The 26436-nt window shown below is 43.1% G+C and overlaps 1 protein-coding gene across 4 annotated transcripts in view; it reads right to left on the reverse strand.

Moving 5' to 3' along the window:
• The window catches only part of LOC106568173 (nipped-B-like protein B), a 74886-nt gene that overhangs the window by 7070 nt on the left and 41380 nt on the right, over positions 1–26436 (reverse strand). For all 4 annotated transcript variants that reach the window (XM_014138270.2, XM_014138269.2, XM_014138271.2 and 1 more), the window contains exons 12-41: positions 26234–26362; positions 25910–26065; positions 23065–23136; positions 22887–22976; positions 22577–22677; positions 22409–22495; positions 22064–22295; positions 21568–21719; positions 21395–21475; positions 19328–19428; positions 13454–13583; positions 13277–13359; positions 13001–13133; positions 12701–12844; positions 12505–12591; positions 8708–8931; positions 8501–8603; positions 8284–8382; positions 8028–8174; positions 7131–7265; positions 6924–7022; positions 6731–6784; positions 6328–6436; positions 6026–6162; positions 5515–5655; positions 5148–5396; positions 3491–3581; positions 3154–3327; positions 2689–2879; positions 2032–2139 (exon numbers count right to left, since the gene is read on the reverse strand). In XM_014138270.2, coding sequence (XP_013993745.1) covers positions 2032–2139; positions 2689–2879; positions 3154–3327; positions 3491–3581; positions 5148–5396; positions 5515–5655; positions 6026–6162; positions 6328–6436; positions 6731–6784; positions 6924–7022; positions 7131–7265; positions 8028–8174; positions 8284–8382; positions 8501–8603; positions 8708–8931; positions 12505–12591; positions 12701–12844; positions 13001–13133; positions 13277–13359; positions 13454–13583; positions 19328–19428; positions 21395–21475; positions 21568–21719; positions 22064–22295; positions 22409–22495; positions 22577–22677; positions 22887–22976; positions 23065–23136; positions 25910–26065; positions 26234–26362 — 3839 coding nt within the window. The remainder of the gene's footprint in view (positions 1–2031; positions 2140–2688; positions 2880–3153; positions 3328–3490; positions 3582–5147; positions 5397–5514; positions 5656–6025; positions 6163–6327; positions 6437–6730; positions 6785–6923; positions 7023–7130; positions 7266–8027; positions 8175–8283; positions 8383–8500; positions 8604–8707; positions 8932–12504; positions 12592–12700; positions 12845–13000; positions 13134–13276; positions 13360–13453; positions 13584–19327; positions 19429–21394; positions 21476–21567; positions 21720–22063; positions 22296–22408; positions 22496–22576; positions 22678–22886; positions 22977–23064; positions 23137–25909; positions 26066–26233; positions 26363–26436) is intronic.

Consider the following 26436-nt stretch of genomic DNA (forward strand, 5'->3'; position numbering starts at 1 on the left):
CGGTGTTCCTCAAGGTTCCGTTTTAGGACCACTATTGTTTTCACTATATATTTTACCTCTGGGGATGTAATTCGAAAACATAATGTTAAATTTCACTGCTATGCGGACGACACACAGCTGTACATTTCAATGAAACATGGTGAAGCCCCAAAATTGCCCTCGCTAGAAGCTTGTGTTTCAGACATAAAGAAGTGGATGGCTGCAAACTTTTTACTTTTAAACTCGGACAAAACAGAGATGCTTGTTCTAGGTCCCAAGAAACAAAGAGATCTTCTGTTGAATCTGACAATTAATCTGGATGGTTGTACAGTCGTCTCAAATAAAACTGTGAAGGACCTCGGCGTTACTCTGGACCCTGATCTCTCTTTTGAAGAACATATCAAGGCTTTTTTCCATCTACGTAACATTGCAAAAATCTGAAATTTTCTGTCCAAAAATGACGCAGAAAAATTAATCCATGCTTTTGTTACTTCTAGGCTGGACTACTGCAATGCTCTACTTTCCGGCTACCCGGATAAAGCACTAAATAAACTTCAGTTAGTGCTAAATACGGCTGCTAGAATCCTGACTAGAACCAAAAAAATTTATCATATTACTCCAGTGCTAGCCTCCCTACACTGGCTTCCTGTTAAGGCAAGGGCTGATTTCAAGGTTTTACTGCTAACCTACAAAGCATTACATGGGCTTGCTCCTACCTATCTTTCCGATTTGGTCCTGCCGTACATACCTACACGTACGCTACGGTCACAAGACGCAGGCCTCCTAATTGTCCCTAGAATTTCTAAGCAAACGGCTGGAGGTAGGGCTTTCTCCTATAGAGCTCCATTTTTATGGAATGGTCTGCCTACCAATGTGAGAGACGCAGACTCAGTCTCAACCTTTAAGTCTTTACTGAGGACTTATCTCTTCAGTAGGTCCTATGATTAAGTATAGTCTGGCCCAGGAGTGTGAAGGTGAACGGAAAGGCTGGAGCAACGAACCGCCCTTGCTGTCTCTGCCTTGCCGGTTCCCCTCTTTCCACTGGGATTCTCTGCCTCTAACCCTTTTACAGGGGCTGAGTCACTGGCCTACTGGTGTTCTTCCATGCTGTCCATGGGAGGGGTGTGTCACTTGAGTGGGTTGAGTCACTGACGTGGTCTTCCTGTCTGGGTTGGCGCCCCCCCCTTGGGTTGTGCCATGGCGGAGATCGTTGTGGGCTATACTCGGCCTTGTCTTAGGACGGTAAGTTGGTGGTTGGAGACATCCCTCTAGTGGTGTGGGGGCTGTGCTTTGGCAAAGTGGGTGGGGTTATATCCTGCCTGTTTGGCCCTGTCCGGGGTATCATCGGATGGGGCCACAGTGTCTTCTGATCCCTCCTGTCTCAGCCTCCAGTATTTATGCTGCAGTAGTTTATGTGTCGGGGGGCTAGGGTCAGTCTGTTACATCTGGAGTATTTCTCTTGTCTTATCCGGTGTCCTGTGTGAATTTAAATATGCTCTCTCTAATTCTCTCTTTCTCTCTTTCTGTCTTTCTCTCGGAGGACCTGAGCCCTAGGACCATGCCTCAGGACTACCTGGTATGATGACTCCTTGCTGTCCCCAGTCCACCTGGCCGTGCTGCTGCTCCAGTTTCAACTGTTCTGCCTGCGGCTATGGAACCCTGACCTGTTCACCGGACGTGCTTGTTGCACCCTCGACAACTACTATGATTATTATTATTTGACCATGCTGGTCATTTATGAATATTTTAACATCTTGACCATGTTCTGTTATAATATCCACCCTGCACAGCCAGAAGAGGACTGGCCACCCCTCATAGCCTGGTTCCTCTCTAGGTTTCTTCCTAGGTTTTTGGCCTTTCTAGGGAGTTTTTCCTAGGGAGTTTTTCCTAGCCACCGTGCTTCTTTCACATGCTTTGCTTGCTGTTTGGGGTTTTAGGCTGGGTTTCTGTACAGCACTTTGAGAATATCAGCTGATGTACGAAGGGCTATATAAAAATACATTTGATTTGATTTGATTACCCTGAGACCAGTCTACAGACAGAAACACTCACATGGATGAAGCCGCTGTATTTCTTATCAATCTCCACCAGCTGCTGGTCTGCCTTATTCCTCATGGTGGGCTCTGGGTCCGTTCCCATGGCAATCAGGTAGGGCACACACTGAAACAAAACAGGAGGTTGGGTCAACAGGGATTACAAAGCTGTGGAAACACGTAGTTGTATATTGGTACTTCACCCATATTAACACTTATTTATTCCAGTCCTAAATTAAGTAAAAACCCTGTGCACAGCATGATGTCTAGTTACATCTATTAAAGGTCCAATGCAACTGTTTTTTATCTCAATATCAAATCATTTCTGGGGTAACAATTTAGTACCGTCCTGTCATGGTTTTCAATTCAAATGGTCAAAAAGAAACAAAAATAGCTTCTTGGCAAAGAGTAATTTTTCAAGCAATAATTTAGCTGTCTGGGAGTGGTCCGAGTAGACAGTTAAAACTAGCTGTTATTGGCAGAGAGGTTTGGAACTCTTTCCTATTGGTCTATTAACTAATTTACCGCCTGGTGATGTGCACCAGAGGCAGTGGCCTAGACCGCTACACCACCCTAGGCCAGAGTCTTTTCTAATTCTTTAACTGACCAGAGTTTGTGCATGCCTTGTTTGAGAAGAGTAGCTCAGTGGTGTGTACTATCTGAGGTGGAAGCGTACCTGTACAGGATGGATGAGGCCCTGGTTGAGTGTCAGGGCAATGACGTTGAGGGCAAAATGTCGTACGGTGGACTGTGTGTGGAAGAAGGCCTCCAGCACCTGCTTCAGGTACAGCTGCATGATGGAGCTGCTCATACCTGACGAGATGTCACCCATCTCCTTCAGGTCCTCCTGCTTCGACAGCTTCTTCCCTGCAGACGTACAAAGACAAGAGCCATTTAGGAAACTAGTCGCTAGACAACAACATCATGGAGGCATGCCCTAACTAACACATCCAATATCCTTAGCTCCATTCTATCAACTTATTTTTATTGCTGTGCTTGTGTGGACTTCTTTTCTACCTGTATTGATATGAATGAATGAGCTAGGGCCACCAATACAAAAATGTATGCACTTCATTTTGTAAGTCACTTTGGAGTAAATAGCATATATATTATATTGAATGGACACAGAGGTGAGACTCACACTGTTGATCGGCCTCCTGCATGCGCGAGTCTTCCTCCTGCAGGTATGTCTGCAGGTTCTTCAGCACCTGGATCTTTAGGTTGACAGAGCTCTTCCTGTCCGACAGGATGCCGTTGTACAGACTCATCACATCCTGCATGAACATCAGCCCTGGGTACTGGATGAACTGGAAGCCTGGAGAATGGAGAAAGGGGGATAGGGAGAAAGAGGAATATCAACACTGAGGGACCAGGGAAACAAGCCATTGGCGATGAATGACAGAAGGTGCTGCAATACCAATACAGAAGGGTCATTATTAAACAACACATGGTCTGTGGTAGGGTGAGGTGAGCTTTACCTAGACCAATGATGGCCTTGGTCTGAACTTCCTCATCTTCATGCTTAGTGAAGTACAGCAAAAGCTCCATCACTTTCTCCTTTATCACAACCTACAACACACAAGGGAAAAGCAACATCAAGTTCTTAGTCCCGTCTTTCATAAAAGTATTATATATATAAAAAATATTTTAAAAAGTTGGTCACAACAATGTTAACCTGTTAGGGCTAGGGGGCAGTATTGACACGGCTGGATAAAAAAACATACCCGATTTAATCTGGTTACCACTCCTACCCAGTAACTAGAATATGCATATACTTATTACATATGGATAGAAAACACCCTAAATTTTCTAAAACTGTTTGAATGGTGTCTGTGAGTATAACAGAACTCATTTGGCAGGCAAAACCCTGAGACATTTTCTGACAGGAAGTGGATACCTGATGTGTTGTATTACCTTTAAACCTATCCCATTGAAAAACACAGGGGCTGAGGAATATTTTGGCACTTCCTATTGCTTCCACTAGATGTCACCAGCCTTTACAAAGTGTTTTGAGTCTTCTGGAGGGAGATCTGACCGAACAAGAGCCATGGAACGATGATGGCCCATTAGACACCTGGCGCGCGAGTTCATGTTGGGTACCCTCGTTCCAATACGTTATAAAAGAGTATGCATTCGTCCACCTTGAATATTATTCATGTTCTGGTTAAAAAAGGCCCTAATGATTTATGCTATACAACGTTTGACATGTTTGAACGAACGGAAATATTTTTTTCCCCTCGTTCATGACGAGAAGTCCGGCTGGCTTAGATCATGTGCTAACAAGACGGAGATTTTTGGACATAAATGATGAGCTTTTTTGAACAAAACTACATTCGTTATGGACCTGTGATACCTGGAAGTGACATCTGATGAAGAGAATCAAAGGTAATGGATTATTTACATAGTATTTTCGATTTTAGATCTCCCCAACATGACGTCTAGTCTGTATCGCAACGCGTATTTTTCTGGGCGCAGTGCTCAGATTATTGCAAAGTGTGATTTCCCAGTAAGGTTATTTTTAAATCTGGCAAGTTGATTGCGTTCAAGAGATGTAAATCTATAATTCTTTAAATGACAATATAATATTTTACCAATGTTTTCTAATTTTAATTATTTAATTTGTGACGCTGACTTGACTGCCGGTTATTGGAGGGAAACGATTTCCTCAACATCAATGCCATAGTAAAACGCTGTTTTTGGATATAAATATGAACTTGATAGAACTAAAAATGCATGCATTGTCTAACATAATGTCCTAGGAGTGTCATCTGATGGAGATTGTAAAAGGTTAGTGCATCATTTTAGCTGGTTTTATGGTTTTGGTGACCCTGTCTTTGAATTGACAAAACATTACACACAACTCTTGTAAATGTACTGTCCTAACATACTCTAAATTTATGCTTTCGCCGTAAAACCTTTTTGAAATCGTAAAACGTGGTTAGATTAAGGAGATGTTTATCTTTCAAAGGGTGTAAAATAGTTGTATGTTTGAAAAATTTGAATTTTGACATTTATTCGGATTCAAATTTGCCGCTCTTGAAATGCACCTGCTGTTGATGGAGTGCACCACGGGTGGCACGCTAGCGTCCCACCTAGCCCATAGAGGTTAAGAAAAATGAGTCTTCCTGGACTGACCTTTGTGGGGCCCTTGAATTCCTCCTCGTCAAAGTCAAAGTGGCGACAGAGTGCCCCCACAGTGAACAGCGAGCGCAGCAAGGCCGGTTTGTTAGCAGCCAGAACAGGGTTGTTGGAGTCCTCAGAGTGCTGGGTCTTCAGCTTGGTCAGGGCACCATAGTAACGGTTGAAACAAGCCCAAACAAACTTGTAGTTGCGAGTCACCCTGTTCACCACAGCTCCAAGACAGCTCACACAGTGTTGTACAACCTGAGAAACAAGATTACCGAATAACTAAAAACAGCATTTTAACACCTTTTATTTGTTCCTTCACGGTTATTTTAGTATTGAACCTGGGTACAAGCTGTAGCCTTTACAAGAGACATACCGTCATGCCGTATTTGATGATGAGCTTCATCAGGTCTTCCTCTATGGTGGTGAGGAAGGTCTCAGAGGGGTGCTCCATCAGAGGGATCACCAGCTCAAGGATCTTGGCCACGTTACAGATCACCATGAAGTCGCTCTGGGTCTGGAAACACAAGACAAATCCATATTGATAGGGTTTGGCCGGGGTAGGCTGTCATTGTAAAATAATAATTTGTTCTTAACTGACTTGCCTAGTTAAATAAAGGTTAAAGAAATAAAATAAATTGATACAGCCAGAGAGATTTTTATGTTGTGAGTCACAGCTTGACCCCGTTGGTCAGGTTGTTGTATAAAACTTGTACCGACAACGATCAACCACTAGATGGCCCTAGAGCTCTATGTAAAATCAAGTGGACATTGTTTGCCTTGAACTTTTACACCTGGCACAATATTCAATTACTTATTTCAGAAGAAAAAAACATCACAATAACTACAGTAAATTTCTACAAATTGAGGAGAGAAAGTGTCCTTACGTTGCACTTGGTGGTGAGATAAGGCTGGATGGTCATGGCATGTTTGACCATCAGCTGGGATCGGATTTTACTGAACAGAAAGAGGGTGGTGATGCAGGACACCAGACGGTTGGAATTCACCCCCTTGTTCTCAATGTCTGAAACACAAACACAGATCCTTCCTTCAGACTCAACTGGACTTTCTCACAGTCCATGAGAGTTTATCATATCATAATCAACAGTACATTCATGTGTCAGTATAAATGACAATTTGAAATCAAAACCGTGAGTACACCAAAGATAGCTGTGAGTGAGCTCCATACCAGTGAGAGACTCTTCATATTTTAGGATGTGTTCCACTAGATTGTCCACCAGCTGAACGCAGGCCTTTCTGGCTGGCTTATAGGCGGCATCTTCCTCGGTCTTCAGCAGCTAAACAGGGATAGAGTAGGGGGAGGTTGTGAGATGAGGCATACAACATCACAAGTCTGTCTTGAACTCATTTGCAACAGCTCTCAGAGAAAACTGATAAATAAGTCACAGTACAGACGTTTCAAGGATAACCTGAAGTAAACAGCATTACTTCCTGTGCTTGATACTCTCCATAACCATAAATAGGCCTACATGTGATAATCAATAAACCTGAGCCAATGAAAAAAAAGTTACGAACAAAACTCCAGGCCAACTATTACCATGTAATACACAGACACAATTCAAAATACTCACGTTTTGAAGCAGCTGCTCAAACCAGTCATAGCCTGTATCTTTGCATGCAGACACCTAGGAAAGATGGATGTCATCAGGTCAAGACATGTTGAACAGTCACGCCTAAAATACAGTAACACAGACCGATATGTACATTGGAAAGTTATTTGTCCGTTTGGTAGTTCTGTGCTCAGCTTTGAGCCCTGGAACTCACCACGTCTGTGATGTTGAGGATCTTGCGGGTCATGGCGTCTTTATCGTGATTGGGTGTAGGGGTGAACCAGAGTTTCTGGAAGGTCTCGTTCACAAGTTTCTGTAGAAGAAAGCGGTGCAACATTTTGAAATATGCAAACAAAGACAGGTAACTTTCTGAATCCCTGCGACGTATCCATTCACACATGAAACGCAGACAGATACACACCTTGATGCCCTCCTCGTCGTTGACCCTGCGGATCATCTTGACACACATCTCAGTGATCTTGTTGAAGGTGGGTTGCTCCAGACAGATGTCTCTAAGGATCTTAATCACCCTCTTCCTCACACTTATACCCGTGTCCTGGAAAAAGAGGGGCAGAATTAATACATTTACATTTTAGTAATTTAGCAGAAGGTCTTATCCATAGCGACTTACAGTAATGAGTGCATACATTTTATGTACTTTTTCATACTGATCCCCCATGGGAATCAAAACCACAACCTTGACGTTGTCAGCGCCATGGTCTACCAACTGAGCCACACAGGACCCAGATGCTGATGCTAAGGCAACTTCCACCATATTTACACAATGTCACTCCAGGGTTACTTCCCCCTGCATTTTCTAATTTTTATTACAAGCGATCATAATATATATTATCCAAAATAAGTTAAACATGAAATATATGTCATATTAACAAAATGACAAATCGGAGTAACTCTTGTTGAGTAAAGCAGAAATTATAGGTTCTCATCGGCACTTCATTTACGTTTGAGAAGCCTGCAGTTCTCCAGCAGAGCCATAGGTGGCAGTGTGGAGAAAAGGATATTACCTTAAGTGAACTTTTACACTTGGAATGAACCCTCAGCTAGAGGTGGCAAGCTTCATCGGCCCAGTTCCAATTCTCACTGCTCTGTGTGAGCTGATGCCTTCTCATCCTCCTACAGCCCACAGAAAGGGCTCTGAGCCATGTTATCCTATCTGACAGCTTGTTTGAGTATTGCTCAAAAAGTTGCACTTCACAGCTGTGTTTAGGGTGAATATCCCGCTGTGACTCGGTCTCTGTGTATAAAGATGTGCGTTAGCCTGCTTGTTGAGGTGTGTATTATGGTGTGTGTTCGTTACCAGTATCCTCTCGATCAGCATGTCGTAGTACTGCTCTGTGAGCTGGGGTCTGCTCAGCACAAAACGCCCCAGCAGCTCCACAGCAGCCTCGCGTACACTGGTGGAGTTGTCCATCAGACGACCATGGACCCCACGCTGCATGTCCAACTGATGAGAGAAGGAGAGGATGAGGACTGAGGAAACACTTATGCACAGACAAAAAGGCTCTGAGCATATTTAGGTGCATCAGGTTTAATGTTGGGTAGAGCAGACTCACCCTGGCCAGAATACTGGGGTCTACAGCCACCACCTCAGACAAACACTTCATGGCTTTAGTTCTGACAGCTATGGCACTCTCCCCCAGCACTCTCAGGATCTGTTGAAGAGGAGCGAGAGAGGGATTATTTACAAACCATGCACCAAATTAACCACACTCTGGTTCACAACACACACGCATGGAGGAACTTAATCAAATCACTCTTGCATACTCTTACCTGTGTTAAATAAATATCGAAGCTCTGAGCGAATGGCCTCATAGAGGCCAAATATCTGACAATCAGGCAGGAGTCATCATAGTCCACAGTGTCAGAGTTCATCCTGTGGGGGAAGAGTGGAAGAGAAGAACGCATTTGAAAAAAAGAGACACAGGCAAACACTGAGGTTGAAGCGCTGACAGTGGGACAGTAAGGGTTGAGTCCTACCTCAGTGTGCTGAACTGCGAGGGCGCAGTCTTGATAATGTTGCGGAGGTACTTCTTGCGTGCCTCGGCTCTCTGCATGATCTCTCCGGTGGTCTCGATGTCCTTGGCGTGGTGCTGGCCTTCAGAAGAGTCCTCATCCCCTCGCTGGTTCTGAGACTTCATGGCCTTCTCCATCTCTGTCAAAGTGTCCCTGAACCACTGGGCAATGTAGAACTTCCTGGCAAACTGAAGGCAGCAGCAGAAATCAACAGTTACATCTCAAACCTGATATGTGAATAACGGCAATGGTGGAAAAAGTACCCAATTGTCATACTTGAGTAAAAGTAAAGATACCTTAATAGAAAACGACTCTAGTAAAAGTTAGTCACCCAGTAAAATACTACTTGATTAAAAGTCTAAAAGTATTTGGTTTTACATATACTTATCAAAAGTAAACGTAATTGCTAAAATATACTAGATATCGAAAGTAAAAGTGAAAGTATAAATCATTTCAAATTCCTAATATTAAAACCTCTTGACGCACGCCAAGGATAGGGGGCGCTACAGCGATTTTTGAAAAAAATACGTGCCCATTTTAAACGGCCTCCTACTCAAACTCAGAAGCTAGGATATGCATATAATTAGTAGATGTGGATAGAAAACACCCTAAAGTTTCTAAAACTGTTTGAATGGTGTCTGTGAGTATAACAGAACTCATATGGCAGTCAAAACCCCGAGACAGATCCTAACAGGAAGTGGAAATCTGATTTGCAGACTCAACTTCAGCACTTTGCCTATAAAACACATCGTGAGATTGGATTCATTGAGCACTTCCTATGGCTTCCACTAGATGTCCCCAGTCTTTACAAAGTGGTTTGAGTCTTCTACAGTACAAACTGACCGAATGAGAGGCTGTGGAACGTGGTCATAGGGGGAGGGCCATTACCATTATGACGCGGACGCCGCTGGCTACCCTCCCCGTTCGAAACGTTTAGAAAGACAATGCAACCGTCCCCCTTGAATATTATTGAAGCCCTGGTTGAAAAAGGCCCTAAAGATTTATGTTATACAACGTTTGACATGTTTGAACGAACTTAAATATTTATTTTTTGCACTTTCGTGACGAGAAGTCTCGCGCACTACGGTACATTTTGAGTAGCCTTCGGAACGCGCTAACAAGAAGAATCTATTGGGACATAAATTATTAACTTTTTCGAACAAAACTATATTTGTTGTGGACCTGGAAGTGCCTTCTGATGAAGATAATCAAAGGTAAGGGAATATTTACAATAGTATTCAAGAGTAGATTTGATATTCGATTGTTCCAAGATGGCGCTGACCTGTATCGCTAGCCTATTTTTCTGAGTATAGCATCCCCTTTTATTGCAAAGTGTGATTTCCCAGTAAAGTTATTTTTGAATCAGGCAATGCGGGTGCTTTCACGAGATGTTAATCTATAATTCTTTGAATGACAATATTACATTTAAAAAATGTTTTCGAATAGTAATTTAGTAAATTGTAGTGCTGATTCACCGGATGCATTTGAGGGAAAATAGTTTCTCAACGTCACGCGCCGATGTAAAATGCTGTTTTTATATATAAATATGAACTTTATCGAACAAAAGAATGCATGTATTGTGTAACATGATGTCCTAGGAGTGTCATCTGATGAAGATTGTCAAAGGTTAGTGCTGCATTTAGCTGTTTTTTGGTTATTTGTGATGCATGTGGTTGGTCGGAAAATGGCTATGTGGCTACTTTGACGATATACTCCTCAAACATAATCTAATGTTTTGCTTTTGCTGTAAAGCCTTTTTGAAATCGGACAACGTGGTTTCGATTCAGGATCTATAAAACGATATAAAATAGTCCTATATTTGAGAATACATTTTTTTTTTTTTTTTTGCTATGGTTCGGTTATGAATATGGCGATATGATTTTTCGCTGGATGTTGATCCCGCATGCCGAACGAGCGCTTCAAGAGTTAACCTCTATGGGCTAGGTGGGACGCTAGCGTGCCACCCGTGGTGCACTCCATCAACAGCAGGTGCATTTCAAGAGCGGCAAATTTGAATCCAAATAATTGTCAAAATTCAAATTTTTCAAACATACAACTATTTTACACCCTTTGAAAGATAAACATCTCCTTAATCTAACCACGTTTTACGATTTCAAAAAGGTTTTACGGCGAAAGCATAAATTTAGAGTATGTTAGGACAGTACATTTACAAGAGTTGTGTGTAATGTTTTGTCAATTCAAAGACAGGGTCACCAAAACCATAAAACCAGCTAAAATGATGCACTAACCTTTTACAATCTCCATCAGATGACACTCCTAGGACATTATGTTAGACAATGCATGCATTTTTAGTTCTATCAAGTTCATATTTATATCCAAAAACAGCGTTTTACTATGGCATTGATGTTGAGGAAATCGTTTCCCTCCAATAACCGGCAGTCAAGTCAGCGTCACAAATTAAATAATTAAAATTAGAAAACATTGGTAAAATATTATATTGTCATTTAAAGAATTATAGATTTACATCTCTTGAACGCAATCAACTTGCCAGATTTAAAAATAACCTTACTGGGAAATCACACTTTGCAATAATCTGAGCACTGCGCCCAGAAAAATACGCGTTGCGATACAGACTAGACGTCATGTTGGGGAGATCTAAAATCGAAAATACTATGTAAATAATCCATTACCTTTGATTCTCTTCATCAGATGTCACTTCCAGGTATCACAGGTCCATAACGAATGTAGTTTTGTTCAAAAAAGCTCATCATTTATGTCCAAAAATCTCCGTCTTGTTAGCACATGATCTAAGCCAGCCGGACTTCTCGTCATGAACGAGGGGAAAAAATATATTTACGTTCGTTCAAACATGTCAAACGTTGTATAGCATAAATCATTAGGGCCTTTTTAACCAGAACATGAATAATATTCAAGGTGGACGAATGCATACTCTTTTATAACGTATTGGAACGAGGGTACCCAACATGAACTCGCGCGCCAGGTGTCTAATGGGCCATCATCGTTCCATGGCTCTTGTTCGGTCAGATCTCCCTCCAGAAGACTCAAAACACTTTGTAAAGGCTGGTGACATCTAGTGGAAGCAATAGGAAGTGCCAAAATATTCCTCAGCCCCTGTGTTTTTCAATGGGATAGGTTTAAAGGTAATACAACACATCAGGTATCCACTTCCTGTCAGAAAATGTCTCAGGGTTTTGCCTGCCAAATGAGTTCTGTTATACTCACAGACACCATTCAAACAGTTTTAGAAAATTTAGGGTGTTTTCTATCCATATGTAATAAGTATATGCATATTCTAGTTACTGGGTAGGAGTGGTAACCAGATTAAATCGGGTATGTTTTTTTATCCAGCCGTGTCAATACTGCCCCCTAGCCCTAACAGGTTAAGCAAACCAGACGGCACAATTTTCTTGTTTTTTTTTAATTTACGGATAGCCAGGGGCATGATCCAACACTCGGACATAATTTACAAACAAAGCATGTGTGTTTAGTGAGTCCGCCAGATCAGAGGCAGTAGGGATGACCAGGGATCTCTTGATAAGTGTGTGAATGGACCCTTTTTCGGTACTTTGGGGTGTCAGAGTAGATGTATGGAGTAAAAAGTACATTATTTCCTTTAAGAATGGAGTGAAGTAAAAGTAGTCAAAAATATAAATAGTAAATTACAGATACCCCAAAAAACGACTTAAGTAGTGCTTTCAAGTATTTTTCCTTGGCTAAATACTTTACACCACTGAATATAGTGTAGCTATAATTACAGTATTTTCAGAAAATACACTCACAACTAGAGATGGATCCGTCTCTGCGTTCTCATCCATGTAGTCCAACAGGGCCTTCTGCAGCTGCTGTGTCTCATCATTGCCTTGAGTCTAGGTTGTTAACAAAACAGCAACAACATTGTGTTAGCATTTTTCTGTGTATATCTTGAATGACAGTTGACTTTGAGGATTGTTATGGTCAGACTGAACGCCTAGCTACCTCTCTGAGGATGCGGTCGATGGAGCGCTGGTCCATCTTGCTGGTGACGCCGTCTTTGCGCAGGCGGGCAGCGACGGTGCCCAGGTAGTCTAGCGATGCCACCCTCAGAGCCATCTCTGTCTGCTTATTGCTAAACTGATGCACCTGGAACAGAGGATAGGGAGAAGAGTGTCATTCAGGCTGCTTTTTCTTTCCACAACAGCAAATAACCCCACTCACCAGAGGAGTCCCATGTGCTTTTATCAATAGCTCTACTGCTGACCAATAACTGATTGGTTTAGCTATGACGGATGGACTCACCAGCAGACGACCCAGCAGACTGAGGAGAAGCTCAGCAGCTGGCCACTCTGGTTTGTTCACCGTAGACAGCAGGTCCTGGACAAAGTTTTCAAACAGTGGGCGATAGTCCTCCTCTCCCTGCTTACTGCCACACCTGAAACACAGACAGAGGAACACAGAGGTTTGGTCAAAGAGGTAACAGTATCATAAAGAGACATCTTACACCATTTTCTATTAACAGTTCTAATCTAGTTTGATTGTGAAATAATGAAAGGCTGTTTAGAGAGATCATCTTACTTCTTTAGGAAGACGGACAGGAAGTTCTGAGCTGCTCGCATTGCCGTCTCATAAGAGTTCGTGATCAGGACATCTTGGTCCACCTTGAAAAGAGCAAGCAATTGTGAATAAAAGTATTTGGTCAAGATGTCCATCAGATGATTCCTAGCCCAGTCGGCATGGCCATCCCTAACATACCTTCTTATCATACTCGTCGTGGCTGTCCCTGTTGTTCGGGAGGTGCACCACACATTGGATAAGCTGAAGCACCAGAGCTGTTACCATCTGGATGTACATGGGCTCCCCATCCTTATCACTGCTGTTCAGCCTAGGGACACACATATAGACAAATACACATACAGACAACCTCAATTGCACTCCACACTGCACCCCCACCTAGATAAGAGGAATACCTATGTGAGAATGCTGTTCAGCTAAGCGTTCAACACCATTGTCTCCTCTCAGCTCATCACCAAGCTTAGGATCCTGGGACTGAACACCTCCCTATGCAGCTGGATCCTGGACTTCCTGATAGGCCGACCCCAGGTGGTGAGGGATAGGCTGACCCTCAACATGGGGGCCCCACAGGGGTGTGTGCTTAGTAAAATCAAATGTATTTGTCACATGTGCCGAATACAACAGTGAAATGCTTACTTACAAGCCCTTAACCAACAATGCGGTTTTAAGAGAGTTAAGAAAATATTTACTAAATAAACTAAAGTAAAACATTTAATGACATTTTAAAATGTAACACTATAATATAACAATAATGAGGCTATATACAGGGGGTACCAGTACCGAGTCAATGTGCGGGGATACAGGTTAGTCGAGGTAATTTGTACATGTAGGTAGGGGGTAATATTAAAAAGTGAATAGCAGCAGTGTAAAAACAAAGTGTGTGTGGGGGGGGGGTCAATGCAAATAGTCCCGGTGGCCATTTGATTAATTGTTCAGCAGTCTTATGGTTTGGTGGTAGAAGCTGTTAAGGATCCTTTTGGACCTAGATTTGGCGCTCCGGTACTACTTGCCATGCGGTAGCAGAGAGAACAGTCTATGACTATGGTTGACTGGAGTCTTTGACAATCCTTTGGGCCTTCCTCTGACACCGCCTAGTATATAGGTCCTGGATGGCAGGAATCTTGGCCCCAGTAATGTACTGGGCCATACGCACTACCCTCTGCAGCGACTTACGGTTGGAGGCCGAGCAGTTTCCATACCAGGCGGTGATGCAACCGGTCAGGATGCTCTCAATGGTGCAGCTGTAGAACTTTTTGAGGTATCTGGGGACCCATGTCAAATCTTTTCAGTCTCCTGAGGGGGAAAAGGAGTTGTCGTGCCCTCTTCACGACTTTCTTGGTGTGTTCGGACCATGATAGTTTGTTGGTGATGTGGACACCAAGGAACTTGAAACGCTTGACCCGCTCCACTCAGCACCGATGTGAATGGGGACGTGTTCGGCCCTCCTTTTCCTGTAGTCCACATGGTGGCATAGTGGTGTCTGCATCATATTATGGGTATGTAATCATTAAGGTGTGGGGAGTTTTTCAAGGAAAAAATAAATAGAATGGCGCTAAGAACAGCTTTCCACAAGACACTGGAAGATGAAGTCACCTTTCAGCAGGAAAATAACATAAAACACGGGGCCAAATCTACACAAAGTCGCTTACCAAGAAGACTGTGAATGTTCCAGAGTGGCCGAATTACAGTTTTGAAATCTATATTAACATCTATGCCAAGACCTGAAAAAAAAACAACGATGTTTTTGTCTTTTGAGGTTCTAGTCATGAAATCTATGCAGCCTACTCAATCACTTTTTATAGCTACTGTTTACAGGCCTCCTGAGCCATATACAGCGTTCCTCACTGAGTTCCCTGAATTCCTATCGGACATTGTAGTCACAGCAAATAATATTCTAATTTTTGGTGACTTTAATATTCACATGGAAAAGTCCACAGACCCACTCCAAAAGGCTTTCGGAGCCATCATCAACTCAGTGGGTTTTGTCCAACATGTCTCTGGATCTACTCACTGCCACAGTCATACTCTGGACCTAGTTTTGTCCCGTGAAATAAATGTTGTGGATCTTAATGTTTTTCCTCATAGTCCTGGACTATCGGACTACCATTTTATTACGTTTGCAATCGCAACAAATAATCTGCTCAGACCCCAACCAAGGAGCATCAAATTTCGTGCTATAAATTCTCAGACAACCCAAAGATTCCTTGATGCCCTTCCAGACTCCCTCTGCCTACCCAAGGACATCAGAGGACAAAAATCAGTTAACCACCAAACTGAGGAACTCAATTTAACTTTGCGAAATACCCTAGATGCAGTTCCACCCCTAAAAACAAAAAACATTTGTCATAAAAAACTAGATCCCTGGTATACAGAAAATACACGAGCTCTGAAGCAAGCTTCCAGAAAATTGGAACGGAAATGGTGCCACACCAAACTGGAAGTCTTCCGACTAGCTTGGAAAGACAGTACCGTGCAGTATCGAAGAGCCCTCACTGCTGCTCGATCATCCTATTTTTCCAACTTAATTAAGGAAAATAAGAACAATCCGAAATTTATTTTTGATACTGTCGCAAAGCTAACTAAAAAGCAGCATTCCCCAAGAGAGGATGGCTTTCACTTCAGTAGTAATAAATTCATGAACTTCTTTGAGGAAAAGATCATGATCATTAGAAAGCAAATTACGGACTCCTCTTTAAATCTGCGCATTCCTCCAAAGCTCCGTTGTCCTGAGTCTGCACAACTCTGCCAGGACCTAGGATCAAGGGAGACACTAAAGTGTTTTAGTACTATATCTCTTGACACAATTATGAAAATAATCATGACCTCTAAACCTTCAAGCTGCATACTGGACCCTATTCCAACTAAACTACTGAAAGAGCTGCTTCCTGTGCTTGGCCCTCCTATGTTGAACATAATAAACGGCTCTCTATCCACCGGATGTGTACCAAACTCACTAAAAGTGGCAGTAATAAAGCCTCTCTTGAAAAAGCCAAACCTTGACCCAGAAAATATAAAAAACTATCGGCCTATATCCAATCTTCCATTCCTCTCAATTTTTTTTGAAAAAGCTGTTGCGCAGCAACTCACTGCCTTCCTGAAGACAAACAATGTATACGAAACGCTTCAGTCTGGTTTTAGACCCCATCATAGCACTGAGACTGCACTTGTGAAGGTGGTAAATGACCTTTTAATGACGTCAGACCGAGGCTCTGCATCTGTCCTCGTGCTCCTAGATCTTAGTGCCGCTTTTGATACCATCGATCACCACATTCTTTTGGAGAGATTGGAAACCCAAATTGGTCTACACAGACAAGTTCTGGCCTGGTTTAGACCTTATCTGTCGGAACGATATCAGTTTGTCTCTGTGAATGGTTTGTCCTCTGACAAATCAACTGTAAATTTCAGTGTTCCTCAAGGTTCCGTTTTAGGACCACTATTTTTTTCACTATATATTTTACCTCTTGGGGATGTCATTCGAAAACATAATGTTAAATTTCACTGCTATGTGGATGACACACAGCTGTACATTTCAATGAAACATGGTGAAGCCCCAAAATTGCCCTCGCTAGAAGCCTGTGTTTGAGACATAAGGAAGTGGATGGCTGCAAACTTTCTACTTTTAAACTCGGACAAAACAGAGATGCTTGTTCTAGGTCCCAAGAAACAAAGAGATCTTCTGTTAAATCTGACAATTAATCTTGATGGTTGTACAGTCTTCTCAAATAAAACTGTGAAGGACCTCGGCGTTACTCTGGACCCTGATCTCTCTTTTGAAGAACATATCAAGACTGTTTCAAGGTCATCTTTTTTCCATCTACGTAACATTGCAAAAATCAGAAACTTTTTGTCCACAAATGATGCAGAAAAATTAATCCATGCTTTTGTTACTTCTAGGTTGGACTACTGCAATGCTCTACTTTCCGGCTACCCGAATAAAGCACTAAATAAACTTCCGTTAGTGCTAAATACGGCTGCTAGAATCCTGACTAGAACCAAAAAATGTGATCATATTACTCCAGTGCTAGTCTCCCTACACTGGCTTCCTGTTAAGGCAAGGGCTGATTTCAAGGTTTTACTGCTAACCTACAAAGCATTACATGGGCTTGCTCCTACCTATCTTTCCGATTTGGTCCTGCCGTACATACCTACACGTATGCTACGGTCACAAGACACAGGCCTCCTAATTGTCCCTTGAATTTCTAAGGAAACAGCTGGAGGCAGGGCTTTCTCTCCTATATATCTCTATTTTTATGGAATGGTCTGCCTACCCATGTGAGAGATGCAGACTCGGTCTCAACCTTTAAGTCTTTACTGAAGACTCATCTCTTCAGTGGGTCCTATGATTGAGTGTAGTCTGGCCCAGGAGTGTGAAGGTGAACGGAAAGGCTCTGGAGCAACGAACCGCCCTTGCTGTCTCTGCCTGGCCGGTTCCCCTCTCCACTGGGATTCTCTGCCTCTACCCTATTACAGGGGCTGAGTCACTGGCTTATTGGTGTTCTTCCATGCGGTCCCTAGGAGGGGTGCGTCACTTCAGTGGGTTGAGTCACTGACGTGGTCTTCCTGTCTGGGTTGGCGCCCCCCCCCCCTGGGTTGTGCCGTGGCGGAGATCTTTGTGGGCTATACTCGGCCTTGTCTCAGGATGGTAAGTTGGTGGTTGAAGATATCCCTCTAGTGGTGTGGGGGCTGTGCTTTGGCAAAGTGGGTGGGGTTATATCCTTCCTGTTTGGCCCTGTCCGGGGGTATCATCGGATGGGGTCACAGTGTCTCCTGACCCCTCCTGTCTCAGCCTCCAGTATTTATGCTGCAGTAGTTTATGTGTCGGGGGGCTAGGGTCAGTCTGTTATATCTGGAGTATTTCTCCTGTCTTATCCGGTGTCCTATGTGAATTTAAGTATGCTCTCTAATTCTCTCTTTCTCTCTTTCTTTCTTTCTTTCTCTCTCTCTGAGGACCTGAGCCCTAGGACCATGCCTCAGGACTACCTGACATGATGACTCCTTGCTGTCCTCAGTCCACCTGGCCGTGCTGCTGCTCTAGTTTCAACTGTTCTGCCTGCGGCTATAGAACCCTGACCTGTTCACCGGACGTGCTACCTGTCCCAGACCTGCTGTTTTCAACTCCCTAGAGACAGCAGGAGCGGTAGAGATACTCTCAATGATCGGCTATGAAAAGCCAACTGACATTTACTCTTGAGGTGCTGACTTGTTGCACCCTCGACAACTATTGTGATTATTATTATTTGACCATGCTGGTCATTTATGAACATTTGAACATCTTGGCCATGTTCTGTTATAATCTCCACCCGGCACAGCCAGAAGAGGACTGGCCACCCCTCATAGCCTGGTTCCTCTCTAGGTTTCTTCCTAGGTTTTGGCCTTTCTAGGGAGTTTTTCCTAGCCACCGTGCTTCTACACCTGCATTGCTTGCTGTTTGGGGTTTTAAGCTGGGTTTCTGTACAGCACTTTGAGATATCAGCTGATGTAAGAAGGGCTATATAAATACATTTGATTTGAAAATGGCTGTCTAGCAATGATTAACAACCAATTTGACAGAGCTTGAAGAATTTTAAAAAGAATAATGGGCAAATGTTGCACAATCCAGGTGTGGAAAGCTATTAGAGACCTACCCAGAAAAACTCACAGATGTAATTGCTGCCAAAGGTGCTTCTACAAAGTACTGTCTCAGGGGTGTGAATACTTATGTAAATGAGATATTTCTGTATTTCATTTTCAATAAATTTGCACCAATTTTTTTTATTTCACTTTGTCATTATGGGGTATTGTGTGTAGATGGGTGAGATATAGCGCGTTCTTGTTCTACCTTATGTTATTTTTAGTGCTACATCGATATTGATTACGGCATTGTTCGGTTTAGAGCTAGCAAGAAAGGCATTTCACACTCCTTGGGCAGGTGACATTAAAACCTGAAACTAGATAAACATTCTGAAAAGAACAAGAAAATGGTTTCATAACATTATTAGCATTTCTGAAATTCTCCTTGAGAACTCCTGATTTGTGTGGTCTCTCGTGGCACATGTTCTCTGTCGGTGCAGTTACCTAAAGTTCCTGAGGCTGCGTTTGCTGGTGGGTAGTCTGGCCAGAGAGGTGAAGATCTCTTCCAGGATGAGCTGCCTGTGTTTTTCATAGCGAGAGAACACCTGGGGGGGGGGGTCCAGAGGAAAGGCTCATCATTAGAGTTACCCTGACATTGCAATACATAATACATACAGTCGTGGCCAAAAGTTTTGAGAATGAGACAAATATTAATTTCCACAAAGTTTGCTGCTTCAGTGTCTTTAGATATTTTTGTCAGATGTTACTATGGAATACTGAAGTATAATTACAAGCATTTCATAAGTGTCAAAGGCTTTTATTGACAATTACATGAAGTTGATGCAAAGAGTCAATATTTGCAGTGTTGACCCTTCTTTTTCAAGACCTCTGCAATCCGGCCTGGCATGCTGTCAATTAACTTCTGGGCCACATCCTGACTGATGGCAGCCCATTCTTGCATAATCAATGCTTGGAATTTGTCAGAATTTGTGGGATTTTGTTGCCCGCCTCTTGAGGATTGACCACAAGTTCTCAATGGGATTAAGGTCTGGGGAGTTTCCTGGCCATGGACCCAAAATGTCGATGTTTTGTTCCCCGAGCCACTTAGTTATCACTTTTGCCTCTAGGCAAGGTGCTCCATCATGCTGGAAAAGGCATTGTTCATCACCAAACTATTCCTGGATGGTTGGGAGAAGTTGCTCTCGGAGGATGTGTTGGTACCATTCTTTATTCATGGATGTGTTCTTAGGCAAAATTGTGAATGAGCCCACTCCCTTGGCTGAGAAGCAACCCCACACATGAATGGTCTCAGGATGCTTTACTGTTGGCATGACACAGGACTGATGGTAGCGCTCACCTTGTCTTCTCCGGACAAGCTTTTTTCCGGATGTCCAAAACAATTGGAAAGGGGATTCATCAGAGAAAATGACTTTACCCCAGTCCTCAGCAGCCCAATCCCTGTACCTTTTGCAGAATATTAGACCGTGGTGCTTGCCTACGGAGCTGTGAGGGGAACGGCACCCCCGTACCTTCAGGCTCTGATCAGGCCCTACACCCAAACAAGGGCACTCCGTTCATCCACCTCTGGCCTGCTCGCCTCCCTACCTCTGAGGAAGCACAGTTCCCGCTCAGCCCAGTCAAAACTGTTCGCTGCTCTGGCACCCCAATGGTGGAACAAGCTCCCTCACGACGCCAGGACAGCGGAGTCAATCACCACCTTCCGGAGACACCTGAAACCCCACCTCTTCAAGGAATTCCTGGGATAGGATAAAGTAATCCTTCTAACCCCCCCCTTAAAAGATTTAGATGCACTTTTGTAAAGTGGTTGTTCCACTGGATACTATAAGGTGAATGCACCAATTTGTAAGTCGCTCTGGATAAGAGCGTCTGCTAAATGACTTAAATGTAAATTAGTCTGTCCCTGATGTTTTTCCTGGAGAGAAGTGGCTTCTTTGCTGCCATTCTTGACACCAGGCCATCCTCCAAAAGTCTCCGCCTCACTGTGCGTGCAGATGCTGCCATTCCTGAGCAAGCTCTGTACTGGTGGTGCACCGATCCCGCAGCTGAATCAACTTTAGGAGACGGTCCTGGCGCTTGCTGGACTCTTGGGCGCCCTGAAGCCTTCTTCACGACAATTGAACCGCTCTCCTTGAAGTTCTTGATGATCCGATAAATGGTTAACTTAGGTGCAATCTGGCAGCAATATCCTTGCCCGTGAAGCCCTTATTTAATTGCAAAGAGTGACTTTGCAATTAATTGCAATTCATCTGCTCACTCTTCATAACATTCTGGAGTATATGCAAATTGCCATCATACAAACTGAGGCAGCAGACTTTGTGAAAATTAATATTTGTGTCATTCTCAAAACTTTTGGCAACGACTATACACAAACGGAATATAGTGTATTCTCGAACAAATCCAGAACTCCATGGGAACCCAGGTTTGAGGCACCACATCAAGAGCAACCCTGGCACTGCTATACAAGGGATGTATGTAATGGAAGCACAATAAAAGGAAATATATTCTAGAACAAAGGCAGAACTCCATGGAAACCCTGGTTTGGATTCTTACCGCAGTCACTAGTTTGATGGCACACAGCTGTAGCTCACTGACACTCTCCACAAAGAATGGAGTGATGCCCATGGAGGAGACCTGAGGGAAGGAGAGTGAGAAGAGTTATAAGGTAAGCAAGCAGAGGTCAGAAATCATGACCCCCAGGGATAGCACTAGGAGCGGAGTCTCACCTGCAGGATGGTGGTGTCAGTCAACAGCTGTATCTCCAGGAGCTCAGAGATGTTGCTGACGATGTCACACACCTTGTTGTAGAGCATGATGATCACCCTTTGCTTGTGTGTGGAGCTTTTGGCTCTCTTAGCCCTGGAGCTCAGCAAGCCACCTGGGTGAGAGGGGAGAAGAAAGACAATTAATAAAAGTTGATAAAAAATGAAGAGCAGAGACCCTTTCCTTAGTCAGTCATGGCAGGGATATGCATAACAGTGGCCCAGGTAGTTCCGAGTGGACCACACTGTCTTGTATGTACACACCGTGTACATACTTCACATGAACCTTCTTTCAAATGTTCTGGGTGCTCTGGTCTTGAACAAAGCACCGTCAAACTCAAAGTTTAACAGAGTGTATGAAGACTGTGACTGGACATTTATGTAGCCAGTTCTCACCACATTATGTTAAATGGGTTTGTTCCAATTGATTTTGATAGTAAGGTGGGGTTAGGGTGCTGACCTCCGTGAGGGTCCACTCTGTAGACAGGGTCATACTGAGGGTAGAGGGTGTTTTGCAGGTGAAACTTGGTGTACTGCAGCACCCTCTCAATCACATCCTCGATGTACACCGCCTTGGGCATGCGGGCCGACGTCATGATGTTGAGGGCAGTCAGACAGGCGTCAGCTGACTTTGTCACGCGCTCCATGATGAGGTCACGCCACAGTCGCTCCTCGTCTTCTGCGTCTGCGTCCTATTGGACAGAGAGAGAAGATGTTCAGACATGTGGAACTTCTCAATGGAACATGCTTCTTAGGCCAGAAGACTAAATCTGGGTCTGGGAAACCATATGTGGGGACAACTTACATGGTTCATCAGTGTGGAGAGTTTGGACCCGTCCTGAATGTTTTTCTCCAGGATGTTCAGGACCTTCACCAACTTACCAGATGAAAGCTACGGATGAGACAGATGAGAAAAATATAACAGAATGCCAAAAAGATTGACATCAACCTGCATCGTGTTCCCCTTTGTTACCCTGAAGGTGATGCCCATGGCCTTGATCTTAGCAGATTCGCTGGCCAGTTCACTCAGCTGGTGTTTCCCCAGCAGAAGCTCCTGTGGGATCTCATCGTCATCTGTTGACGAGAGTTGTGGAGTTACAGTTGGCAGTTCTGTCACCGTCATTTATAACTGAGCATTACTATGGCTGATATCAAATTACATTTGAAAAGAAATCAAACAATCACAATGTTATCTTTCCCATTCTTGGTAGAAATGTCATTCAAACCTCTGAAGAAAATTGAAAATAAATAAATATGTAAAGTAGATAATGAATAATGCATACCCATGGCATTGAAGTCAATGTCCTCCAAGCTCTCCAGAATGTTGTCCACACTGGCTGAGAACCTCTTGAACGTGGAGGAGTCCATCAGTTCTGTTGAGTAAACAACACAGAGAAAGTGAAGCGCTTATGAGACCAAAGACATACAACAAAGACATTACTGAATTTAGAGTGAAATTACCTTCTGCTGTCAGCTTGGGCTCGTATGCCTTTCTTTTCTTCTGTTTCTCCTTCTTCTTCATCTTTCTGACAACTGGACAGGATTGATACATGTTAGGACAATGACATTGGACAGCAACACTTATCTAGTGAAATATTACTACTACTCATCCTCAGCATTTTACCCTGTATCTAATGCACAGGTATACCATGCTGGTGTATGCTTTATTTAGTACCTTCAGAAAGTATTCATACCCTTTGAGTTATTCCAAATTTTGCTGTGTTACAGCCTGAACTCAAAACGGATGAAATATAATTTTTTTCTAACCAAATACCTTTTTGCAAATGTAGAGAAAAAATGAAATACAGAAATATCTCATTTACATAGGTATTCACACGCCTGAGTCAATGCATGTTCCACCTTTGGCAGCGATTACAGCTGTGAGTCTTTCTGGGTAAGTGTCTAAGAGCGTTGCACACCTGGATTGTACAAGATTTGCACATTATTCTCTTAAAAATCCTTCCAGCTCTGTCAAGTTGGTTGTTGATAATTGCTAGACAGCCATTTTCAAGTCTTGTCATATATTTTCAAACCGATTTAAGTCAAAACTGTAACTAGGCCACTCAGTAACATTCAATGTTGTCGTGCTAAGCAACCATTGTATATTTGGCCTTGTGTTTTAGGTTATTGTCCTGCTGAAAGGTACATTTGTCTCCCAGTGTCTGTTGGAAAGCTGACTTAACCAGGTTTTCCTCTAGGATTTTGACTGTGCTCTATGTCGTTTCTTTTTATCACAAAAATAAAAACTCCCTAGTCCTTGGTGATGACAAGCATATCCATAACATAATGCAGCCACCACCATGCTTGATAGAGTGATACTCAGTGATGTTGTGTTGATTTGCCACAAACATAACGCTTTGTTTTCAGGACATAAATGTAATTTCTTTGCCACATTTTGCAGCCTTACTTCAAACAGGATGCATGTTTTGGAATATTTTTTTATTCTGTACAGGGACCTTACAGATAATTGTATATATATGTGTGGGGTACAGAGATGAGGTAGCCATTCAAATCATGTTAAACACCATTATATCCCATGCAACTTATTGTGATGTGTTAAGCAACATTTTTACTCCTGAACTTATTTAGGCATTCCATCAATAACAAAGGCGTTGAATACATAATTGACTCAAGACATTTCAGCTTTCTCTTTTTTATTAATTTGTAAAATATTCTTAAAACAGAATTCTACTTTGACATGGGGTATTATGTGTAGGCCAGTGACACACAATCTCAATTCAATCCATTTTAAATTCAGACTAACACAATTACATTTTAATACTTTCTTAAGGCACTGTATGTATGTATTGCTACATTACAGCCTTATTCTAAAATGGATGAAATGAAATGTTTTCCTCATCAATCTACACACAATACCCCATAACGACAAAGCTATTATTTTGATATTTTTGGGGAAAATGTATATATAATCAAAAACAGAAATACATTATTTACATACTTATTCAGACCCTTTGCTATGAAACTCGAAATTGAACTCAGGTGCATCATGTTCTCATTGTTTTTAAAACTTGATTGGAGTCCACCTGCGATAAATTCAATTGATTGGACGTGATTTGAAAAAGGCACACACCTGCCTATATAAGATCCCACAGTTAACAGTGCATGTCAGAGCAAGAACCAATGAATTGTCTGTAGAGCTCCAAGACAGGATTGTGTCAAGGCACAAATCTGGGGAAAGGGACCAAAACATTTCTGCAGCATTGAAGGTCCCCAAGAACACAGTGGCCTCCATCATTCTTAAATGGAAGAAGTTTGGAACCATCAAGACTCTTATTAGAGCTGGCCGCCCGGCCAAACTGAGCAATCGGGGGAGAAGGGCCTTGGTCAGGGAGGGGACAAGAACCCAATGATCACTCTGACAGAGCTCAAGAGTTCCCTCTGTGGAGATGGGAGACCTTCCAGAAGGACAACCATCTCTGCAGCACTCCACCAGTCAGGCCTTTATGGTTGTGGCAATACGGAAGCCACTCCTCAGTAAAAGGCACATGACAGCCCGCTTGGAGTTTGCCAAAAGGCACCTAAAGGACTTTCAGACCATGAGAAACAAGATTCTCTAGTCTGATAAAAAAAAAATTAAACTCTTTGGCCTGAATGCCAAGCGTCACGTCTGGAGAAAACCTGGCACCATTCCTACGGTGAAACATGGTGGTGGCAGCATTCCGGCTGTGGGGATGTTTTTCAGCAGCAGGGTTGGGGAGACTAGTCAGGATCGAGGGAAAGATGAACGGAGCAAAGTACAGAAAGACCTTTGATGAACCTCCTCCAGAGCGCTCAGGACATCAGACTGGGGCGAAGGTTCACCTTCCAACGGAACAACGACCCTAAGCACACAGCCAACCTGACAGAGCTTGAGAGGATCTGCAGAGAAGAATCGGAAAAACTCCCCAAATACAGGTGTGCCAAACTCGAAGCTGTAATCTCTGCCAAAGGTGTTTCAACAAAGTACTGAGTAAAGGGTCTGAACACTTACGGAAATGTGAAATCAGTTTTTTTTTATTTTTTATATTATATAAATTTGCAAGAATGTCTAAACCTGTTTTTGCTTTTTCATTATGGGGTATTGTGTCTAGATCGAAGCGGGAAAAAAAACAATTTAATCAATTTCAGAATAAGATTGTAATGTACAAAATGTGGAAAAAGTCAAGAGGTCTGAATACTTTCCGAATGCACTGTATGTATGTATGTGAGAGAGAGAGAGAGAGACAGAGAGAGAGAGAGAGAGAGAGTGGAAAAGATAACCATCGATGCTCATGATGGATGGTCAGTCAAAGAGTGCCAGACTTACGGTCACTCATGCTGGGCGGTGGGGATTCATCGTCTGAATCCTCTGGGCTGCGTTCACGGTGGCGGCTGCCGGACCCCCTGCGCCCTGAGCCTCTCCTCTCTCGCTCATCAGGCTCCCATGTCTTTTCCCGCTCCTTCTTGTGACGCTTCCGCGTAGCTGCAGGAAGAGAGAGAGAAGGAGCAACAAGTTAAAGGATGAAGCTTTGATCATAAACACCAGGGGTTTGTTATCAACCATTAGCCCGCCCCCAACTACTGGGATTGGAATGAACATCGTTTTGGATATGACTGTGCAAAAAAAAAAAGCTATATGTTTGGTACTTACACTCCGTCACAGAGTCGTCGTCGTCATCGTCATCATCTGAGTTGACCTCGGCGTACTTGGGCTTCTCCTTGATAGTGCTGCGCTTGCGTTTGTTCATCTTCACCCTCTCACACAGTGGCATGGTGGACTCTATCTCAGCAATCAGATGAGGAGGCAGTTCTTTCAACACTGATTCATCAAGACCTCAGAGCGAGGTCACCCAG

This window comes from Salmo salar, chromosome ssa13 (assembly GCF_905237065.1).
Source record: "Salmo salar chromosome ssa13, Ssal_v3.1, whole genome shotgun sequence".
In the NCBI taxonomy this organism is placed as follows: Eukaryota; Metazoa; Chordata; class Actinopteri; order Salmoniformes; family Salmonidae; genus Salmo; species Salmo salar.